Source organism: Oncorhynchus masou, chromosome 7, assembly GCF_036934945.1.
Source record: "Oncorhynchus masou masou isolate Uvic2021 chromosome 7, UVic_Omas_1.1, whole genome shotgun sequence".
Classification (NCBI taxonomy): Eukaryota; Metazoa; Chordata; class Actinopteri; order Salmoniformes; family Salmonidae; genus Oncorhynchus; species Oncorhynchus masou.
In genome coordinates, this window is record NC_088218.1 from 22,952,965 (window position 1) to 22,963,023 (window position 10,059).

The window sequence follows — 10,059 nt, forward strand, 5'->3', positions numbered from 1 at the left end:
TGTACCACAGTTGTACAAAGTACCATGCTGACGTCCTCACCGTCGTCCCAGCGCACGTCGTTGAGGGGTGAGCCGTCTGACCACTGCCAGCCCTGAGACGAGTCCAGCTGGTGTAGGCCGATCCACATCCTGTCTGGCCTGCTGTTATGGGCCACGTCCACTTCAGTCCACACAGAACAGAGACGAGACAAGATTAGACAAGCTAATCTAGCTACAAAGTAAATGACGGAATCTTCATTTTTACTGACCTTGAGGGCATATATCATATCGGCAATTAGTCAATAAAAAAATAGCTATGTTTTACCCCCTCTTAACAGTCAGGGAAATAGGTTCCTTATATGTCTTCTAACCTGGGATAATAGTGTAATAATGATAGATGGTGATGGCTCTGAACAATAACAGTTGTGCTTGCTGTGCAGTGTCTCTCCTCTAAAAGCTTCCTTGTATAAATCTCCCTCTCTGTAATCCAATGAGATCAAATAACATCTGCAAAGTGCACCATCCTGCAGTGCACACAAAGACTTTCCTTTCCTGTGTGGTGAAGGAACAGTCATAGAGAAAGAGCTGTGGCTGCTCTCTTTCTCTGAGGGTGTGGGTGCGTGCGCCCGCTCAAACCGCAGCTGCTGCCAAAACTGAAGTGAAAGTATGAAAACTGACAATGACTCGTGATATGTATGTATTTTTGTTTCTAAACAATTGAGAGTGTAATTCCAGTGTGTCTAATCCTGAAAGTACAGGCACAAATACTACACTATAAACTCCTACACTACAATACTATTTTTGTGCCAAGTAGTTGTAGTCCCAAGTACTGTAGCCCCAATTACTTCCAAGTAAGTAGTATGTGCCAAGTAGTTGTAGTCCCAAGTACTGTAGCCCCAATTAATTCCAAGTAAGTAGTATGTGCCGAGTAGTTCCAAGTATTGCATCTTTGCAGTACATGATTCATATTACTCTTCCTGTAATACAGGTTTGGGATGTTTGTTTTGTTTGAATGAGGCCATAGACAGCCACTATAGTGGAAGGCAGTCTTACAGATGGGGAAGGCTTGGTCCTCTGAGCTGGAGACGCTGAGCAGGTCAGCTCCCTGGCTGCGACAAGAGTCCAGCGCTTCCTGCCATGTCACCGCGACCTGGGACACAAACTCATAACAGGGTCCCTCCTCAGGGCCATCAAACAGGGCCTTGCAGCCTTCCTCTGTGAGAGAGATCAGAGAGGGGTTTCAGAATTGAGGTAGTATGTGTGTGTGTATGTGTGTGTGTGTGTATATGTCGAGGGTTTTGTGCGTATCCAACAATACCGCTGAACACATTGTTTTGCTCCAGCATTTCTCAACTAGCATCCAACAGACAAATGTATCGTTCCATATTTCAGGAAAACTTATCGTCAAACATATGCCAAATAAAAACAGTGTCTGAACTAGAGGTCGACAGATTATGATTTTTCAACGCCGATACCAATACCGATTTATTGGAGGACCAAACAAAGCAGACACCGATTAATAGGACGATTTAAAAAAAATGTATTTGTAATAATGACAATTACAACAATACTGAATGAACACTTACTTTAACTTAATATAATACATCAATAAAATAAATTTAGCCTCAAATAAATAATGAAACATGTTCAATTTGGTTTAAATAATGTAAAAAAACTAAGTGTTGGAGAAGAAAGTAACAGTGCAATATGTGCCATGTAAGAAAGCTAATGTTTAAGTTCCTTGCCCAGAACATGAGAACATATGAAAGTTGGTGGTTCCTTTTAACATGAGTCTTCAATATTCCCAGGTAAGAAGTTTTAGGTTGAGGTTATTATAGGACTATTTCTCTCTATACCATTTGTATTTCATATACCTTTGACTATTGGATGTTCTTATAGGTACTTTAGTATTGCCAGTGTAACAGTATAGCTTCTGTCCCTCTCCTCGCTCCTACCTGGGCTCGAACCAGGAACACATCGATAACATACACCCTCGAAGCAGATTTACCCATACAGAGCAAGGGGAACAACCACTCCAAGTCTCCGAGCGAGTGATGTCTGAAAAGCTATTAGCGTGCACACCGCTAACTTGCTAGCCATTTCACCTCGGTTACACCAGCCTCATCTCGGGAGTTGATAGGCTTGAAGTCATAAACAGCTCAATGCTTGAAGCACAGTGAAGAGCTGCTGGCAAAACGCACTAAAGTGCTGTTTGAATGAATACTTACGAGCCTGCTGGTGCCTACCATCGCTCAGGCAGACTGATCTATCAAATCATAGACTTAGTTATAACATAATAACACACAGAAATATGAGCTTTAGGTCATTAATATGGTCGAATCCGGAAACTATCATTTCGAAAACAAGACGTTTATTCTTTCAGTGAAATACGGAACCATTACGTATTTTATCTAACGGGTGGCATCCATAAGTCTAAATATTCTTGTTACATTGAACAACCTTCAATGTTATGTCATAATTACGTAAACTTCTGGCAAATTAGGTGGCCCAAACTGTTGCATATACACTGACTCTGCGTGCAATGAAAGCAAGAGAAGTGACACAATTTCACTTGGTTAATATTGCCTGCTAACCTGGATTTCTTTTAGCTAAATATGCAGGTTTAAAAATGTATACTTCTGTGTATTGATTTTAAGAAAGGCAATGATGTTTATGGTTAGGTACACCATAAGCAACGACTGTCCTTTGTCACGAATACGCACCGCATCGATTATATGCAACGCAGGACACACTAGATAAACTAGTAATATCATCAACCATGTGTAGTTAACTAGTGATTATGATTGATTTATAAGATAAGTTTAATGCTACCTAGCAACTTATCTTGGCTTCTACTGCATTCGCGTAACAGGCAGTCTCCTCGTGGAGTGCAATGTAATCAAGTGGTTAGAGTGTTGGACTAGTCAACTGTAAGGTTGCAAGATTGAATCCCAGAGCTGACAAGGTAAAAAATCTGTTGTTCTGCCCCTGAACAAGGCAGTTAACCCACCGTTCCTAGGCCGTCATTGAAAATAAGAATGTGTTCTCTACTAGTACTAGTTCCAGTAATCATTATATGTGAAGGGAAACGGTACAAGAAGACAAGTAGTAGATTGATTCCAGAATCATGATTTGTGTCTATAAACGTACCATGTTTTAAACAATATCCCATTATTTTGTCAGCGTCAAAGTCGGAGGTTGTGGAACACCAGTATAGTCCAGGTGATTGGTCGTCGGGGAGGCACTCGTGGAACCAGCTGCCGTTGTAGTGGAAGGGAAACTCACAGGGCTCCCCGGTCGACGTCCCATTGGTGGTGTGGACAACTTTGGGTAGAGGAGAAAAATAATTAGAATGAATCCCATGGCACCCATTTCAAATGAGTTTATTAGGAATATTGGAGGCAGTATTCAATCTGGACATATCTAAAGATACAACCTCACACAGTTTGAGTGTCAACTCAACTGGATTTAGTATGTAGGACAGGTCTGTGTACAGGTCCTTAATGTAGGACACAGAACACATTGAATACAAAAGCTGCTGCTTTCAATGGAGGGCCAGAGTTTAGATCATGTTAAACTGTATCATTTAGCAGAAGGCTACTGGCAAACAACTGGCATACAGTGCCATAGATACGATTTCAAATGGAACAGGGTCAAGGGTATTTATTTAATGTGATGCGCAGGGGGCGTCAATTGGGTATGGCACAGTATGGCAGTCACCATACCCTAGTTCAACACCAACAATTTAAAATAGGCGACTAAAATCATTCTAATGCAAATGCAGTTTAGCAATATTTGCGGGCTAGCATTAGAACTGTGGACAGCTCTGAGGCAGGCTGTCTATCGCTAGTAGAGAACATGTTTTAGGACGCCTCTGAGCGAGAGGAAAGGCTGCAGTGAACTATCGCTAGTAGAGAACATGTTTTAGGACGCCTCTGAGCGAGAGGAAAGGCTGCAGTGAACTATCGCTAGTAGAGAACATGTTTTAGGACGCCTCTGAGCGAGAGGAAAGGCTGCAGTGAACTATCGCTAGTAGAGAACATGTTTTAGGACGCCTCTGAGCGAGAGGAAAGGCTGCAGTGAACTATCGCTAGTAGAGAACATGTTTTAGGACGCCTCTGAGCGAGAAGAAAGGCTGCAGTGAACTATCGCTAGTAGAGAACATGTTTTAGGACGCCTCTGAGCGAGAGGAAAGGCTGCAGTGAACTATCGCTAGTAGAGAACATGTTTTAGGACGCCTCTGAGCGAGAGGAAAGGCTGCAGTGAACTACGCAACTTTTCTCTCAAAACAGTGCAGAGGTGGAAAATGGCTGTAGATAGCTAGAAAACTGCCGTTTGACTTGAAAGGAAACAAAACTAGAGTTTTGTGTGTAGCTGCTAACCGCTGTATGACATGTGTTCGTAGATAGTTAAGTCCCCTATCGACTGAGCCAAATGAACCTACAGCAGCCAAGGTGATAAAGGCTGGAGTCAATTAAGCTGTTCTCCAAATTGCATTTTAGAGTTTTTAAAATTGTGCAGAAATGCAGCAAATGAGCTTCAACTTGATAAACAAAAATCCCTTTGCCCCTGTCACGTTACCATACCCTACGTTTAGCCTTGCTGAGTCATATTAGCCATGTTAACAAACACGGTTACAAGGAAGACTATGCTAATTCTGGTTGGAAAGGCTCCCCTTCAATTCCAAACGGAACTAATAAAACATCTGACGGCCAAGCAAAGGACAGTGCACCTGAACATTAGCATACAACAGACCATGCTAAATCTATTGTCTCCAAGTGATACCGGATGTTGTTCAGAAAGATATTCTGGAAAGGTACACTACCGTCCAAAAGTTTGGGGTCACTTAGAAATGTCCTTGTTTAAAAAAGAATGTTTTTTAAATGGTCCATTTAAAACAACATCAAATTGATCCGAAATACAGTGTAGACATAGTTAATGTTGTAAATGACTATTGGAGCTTGAAATGGCTGATTTTGAATGGTATATCTACAGAGTCCCATTATCAGCAACCATCACTCCTGGGTTACAATGGCACGTTGTGTTAGCTAATCCAAGTTTATTATTTTAAAAGCCTAATTGATCATTAGAAAACCACCTTTGCAGTTATGTTAGCGCAACTGAAAACTGTTGTGCTAATTAAAGAAGCAATAAAACTGGCCTTCTTTGGACTAGTTGAGTATCTGGAGCATCAACATTTGTGGGTTCAATTACAGACTCAAAATGGCCAAAAATAAAGAACTTTCTTCTGAAACTCGTCAGTCTATTCTTGTTCTGAGAAATTAAGGTTATTCCATGCGAGAAACTGCCAAGAAACTGAAGATCTCGTACAATGTTGTGTACTACTCCCTTCACAGAACAGCGCAAACTGGCTCTGACTAGAATAGAAAGAGGAGTGGGAGGTCCCAGTGCACAACTGAGCAAGAGGACAAGTACATTAGAATGTCTAGTTTGAGAAACAGATGCCTCACAAGCCCTCAACTGGCAGCTTCATTGAACAGTACCCGCAAAACACCAGTCTCAACGTCAACAGTGAAGAGGCGACTCCGAGATGCTGGTCTTCTAGGCAGAGTTGCAAAGAAAAAGCCATATCTCAGACTGGCCAATAAAAAGAAAAGATTAAGATGGGCAAAAGAACACAGACACTGGACAGAGGAAGATTGGAAAAAAGTGTTATGGACAGACACATCTAAGTGTGAGGTGTTCGGATCACAAAGAACATTTGTGAGATGCAGAAAAAAAATGAAAAGATGCTGGAGGAGTGCTTGACCACATCTGTCAAGCATGGTGGAGGCAATGTGATGGTCTGGGGGTGCTTTGGTGGTGGTAAAGTGGGAGATGTGTACAGGGTAAAAGGGATCTTGAAGAAGGAAGGCTATCACTCCATTTTGCAATGCCATGCTATACCCTGTGTACGGCGCTTAATTGGAGACAATTTCCTCCTACAGCAGGACAGTGACCCAAAGCACAGTTCCAAACTATGCAATAACTATTTAGGGAAGAAGCAGTCAGCTGGTATTCTGTCTATAATGGAGTGGCCAGCACAGTCACCGGATCCTATTGAGCTGTTGTGGGAGCAGCTTGACCGTATGGTATGTAAGAAGTGCCCATCAACGGAATCCAACTTGTGCAAGGTGCTTCAGGAAGTATGGGGTGAAATCTCTTCAGATTACCTCAACAAATTGACAACTAGAATACCAAAGGTCTGCAAGGCTGTAATTGCTACAAACGGAGGATTCTTTGACAAAAGCAAAGTTTGAAGGACACAATTATTATTTCAATTAAAAACCATTATTTAAAACCTTGTCAACATCTTGACTATATTTCCTATTCATTTTGCAACTCATTTCATGTATGTTTTCAAAGAAAATAAGAACATTTCGAAGTGACCCCAAACTTTTGAACGGTAGTGTATATCTAAGTTCAGCGCATTCTTGTAAAATGTGGCTAGAGGTTTTATACATGTAAATAAGCATAGATAGTTTTGCCCATCTCATGTAGGCCTATGTTTATTATATTCTATTATGCTCTATTCTATTCCATTAGGAGAATAAGCCGCTCAGAGGGCAGAACACACTCACTGCGCATCGGCCGCTGGCAGATATTATCGGTCGACTCATCCCTCCTCCAGGCGTCTGAGGAGTCACGCTTGGCACTGACCAGCCCGTCGGTCACCGTGAGGCCCATCTGGTCTACCGTATAGACGGCCCCGTCCAGGCAGCGCCACAACAGCATGGTGTTCTCCATGGGGCTACAGCTGAACAGAGACAGGGCCTTGGTCTTCTCCTCCAGACCCAAGCACTGGGACGTGCCCACGTGGAAGAGACGGTGGCCGGACCCCCACTTCCACTGGGACCCCCTGGTGCCGTCACACTCCCCCAGGGTCACGTTGAACCCGGACCCTCCAGACTTAGCCCCTGCTATCCCGGAAACTCCAGTCCCAGACGTGGACGTAGCTACCAGGCACTTCCCTGTGCTCACATGCTGTATGGTGAAGGTGTCGTTACCTGGAAATGATCATGAACATGAGTAAATATAGTGATATTATAGTCATAATAAAAGTGTTAGTAAGTATAGTGACATCACTACAACGATATAAGTTCACTCAACAAAATATTTTAGTATGTTTACAATAGATTCTTGTATCACTACTCATTAGAATGCTTGGTCGATATCTACAACGTCCCATCTAATTGTCAGCTTAGCTGCTGGTTATCTTTTCCTAAATACAGCTTGCCGTGGAGGCAGGGAACCAAGACTCAATTTCAAGGCAATCAACAAGTCAGATAAGCAAAAAAGCATCATCTAAACATGCAAGGGGTCTATTGGGCCTGTGCTTTTCATGGTCTCCAACATTGATTGCTGATAATATTCTCAGTGTGCAGGCCAATTGCTTTTATCCTGCATCATGCGGCAGCCTTAAATCCATTAAAAACATTCTACCAACAATACAGAGTGGTTTTATCATTTCCTAATCTGGACTAAAGAATTTCATTGAATTAGAGGCCAATTGAATACAACTGGGTATGATGTTTCACTCTGAAACACTTTCGATGAGCTGAAAATAGCCTTTATTTTCAACAATTAGATACAGTATAAAGTGTGCAAATGTGAACGTGCATGTGGAATAAGGAAGACCATATAAGGAACTATTAAACAGTAAACAACATAAAATTAAATGGTTTAATTCTCCATAATGTATTGACCTGATTTACTGAACAAACTAGGAAGAAAAACTCAACTGACAGTAGCTGTCGTAAATGTAAAACCATAAACGATATCATGTGTACTGTATAATTGTCACGCCCTGATCTGTTTCCCCTGTCTCTGTGATTGTCTCCACCCTCCTCCAGGTGTCATCTGTTTTCCCCATTAGTCCCCAGTGTATTTATCCCTGTTTCCTGTCTCTCTGTGCCAGTTCATCTTGTTTTGCCAAGTCAACCAGCGGTTTTTCTAGCTCCTATTTTTCACCGTTCTCCTGGTTTTGACCCTTGCCTGTCCTGACCACTCTGCCTGTTCTGACCTCGAGCCTGCCTATCGCCTGGTACTGTTTGGACTCTGACCTGTTTTATGAACTCTCGCCTGTCCCTGACCTGCCTTTTGCCCACCTCTTTTGTTCTAATAAATATCAGAGCTTAACCATCTGCCTCCTGTGTCTGCCTTTGGGTCTCGCCTTGTGCCTTTACAATAATAGGTTAGCAGTTGAACTCAGAAGCAAAACAGACTGCATCTCTGAGTTGAACATATTCAGCCTATGATGAGCATGAGATTAGCTATTTATAGGCTGGTACTGCAACATTGTGTATGTCTAATAAGGTGGCCTATGCTCATTAAAGAGAGGCTTACTGGGAGAGAGCGAGAGAACTGTAACATGTGATCATGCAAACTGTTTTTACAGTTACACCAATAAGGACCACATCCTGCAACATTTGGATCACTTCAACTGCATGCAACCTTGCAGCAATGACTTTGCACCATTGTACCAAATACTCAATAGCAGTGTTGCCAACTAATTTTCAGGGTAAGTTGCTAGAGGCAGGTTGATTTGTTGCTAAATGACGTTGTGATGTCATTGCGTGACATTACACAATAATGTTACTCAAATTGACTGGCCATCTCGTCAAAAAATCTGATTTGACATTTGTTCAGGTACAGACTCCCACTCTTTTCTGTACAATTTTGATTGAGACATGTTGATTGGTGTTGTAAGTTATGTTCAAGATCAAACATTCGTGACCAACTTTATTCATTGGGTTTTGCTCGTAGAATCCATACTCTGCTGCTGCAGTCAGCCAACAATGATTTGCAATTTACTGAAATTGCTGCTACCTGAGCACGGGCTGCTGACGTCACTCACAACGCACTTTTGCAGCCAGGCACGTGTGTTGTGACTGAGTGTGTGACAGAGAAAATCATTTGTGTGTCATTTAGAGGGAAAATGCATGCATTTTAGCGTTTGAGTCACTTTTCAAAAGTTGCTAAAATTTCCAAATACATTTTTAAATGTAGCCACATTTGTTGCTAGGTGATGTTTGAAAAAAAGTTGCCAGGGTCGTCTGAAAAATTGCTAAATCTAGCAGCAAATTTCAAGAGGTCGTTATTTTAATTATGATGGATATACTTTATAAAATGGTCATTACGCATTTTGAATGCAGATGCGAAATTAGGAAATTAATTATACGGCAAGCGTACGTTACTTCCTGCTTTTTAAATTGAACAAAGGGGCTTGAAGTCCCATTATTGAACCTAAACCCCATTCAAAACAATAATGTGCTTACCACGGACTCTCTAAATAGCAGTTGAGCCTATGGAAACGAGATTATCGTTCAACGAGTTGAGCCAGGAACGGGGCGCGCATGCCTAGTGATGAAAATGGAAAGCACCCTACTTACCGGAATATGTAGTTGATGCGCAAGTTCCAAAACAAATCGTTTTATCACAAAAGAATAAGAAAAAACATAGGTAAAATGTTGCTTGGAGTGTCATTTTCTCTAATGGTTATAATACCACGTATTCTCTATTCGGATCCACACGTCTCCAGGAGCCAGCCTACAGTTTGCGCATACCCAATTCTGCGTTTTAAAGTAACAAGAGCCTACTTTAAACTTGTTGACTGACAGTTGGTTGTGACTCCTCAAGTCCGCTTCCTAGGCTGTTACGGTGTTCTGCGTTTTTCCGCATGGAAGATTGCAAGCTTGTGATTCGCCAATAATCAACTACGCATAACAGGACCACTCCCAGTCCGCGAACTGAAAATTACAACTGAATTGATGTTATTTTGCAATATAATACACAATTCACAGTACGTGTGTATTATGCTGAGTCAACGACAAACGACACTGATAAACAAAGAAAAGTATGTTGATGCTGCGTCTCCGACTATCATAAGCCACTGTCAATTCTCTCAAAGACAAGCAAATAAGAACAGCAATGAAAATCATGCAGTGAATCATCTCAACCATGAAGCCTGCATTCTCAGCCAACAACAACCGTCAGGCCAGTCCGTAGATGCCATTGCCAGACAAAATCATTTCTCCCAAATGATACCCTATTCCCTATATAGTGTACTACATTTGACCA

The 10,059-nt window shown here is 41.9% G+C and overlaps 1 protein-coding gene across 2 annotated transcripts in view; it reads right to left on the bottom strand.

The window, feature by feature from the left end:
- LOC135543517 (lymphocyte antigen 75-like) overlaps positions 1-9,848 on the bottom strand; it is a 45,159-nt gene extending 35,311 nt beyond the window's left edge. The window contains exons 1-5 of one of the 2 annotated variants that reach the window (XM_064970848.1): positions 9,372-9,848; positions 6,561-6,986; positions 3,130-3,303; positions 1,033-1,194; positions 41-160 (exon numbers count right to left, since the gene is read on the bottom strand). In XM_064970848.1, coding sequence (XP_064826920.1) covers positions 41-160; positions 1,033-1,194; positions 3,130-3,303; positions 6,561-6,986; positions 9,372-9,465 — 976 coding nt within the window. In that variant the 5' untranslated portion in view covers positions 9,466-9,848. The remainder of the gene's footprint in view (positions 1-40; positions 161-1,032; positions 1,195-3,129; positions 3,304-6,560; positions 6,987-9,371) is intronic. The other variant, XM_064970847.1, reaches the window with a different exon arrangement.
- Between the last annotated feature and the right edge of the window lie 211 nt (positions 9,849-10,059).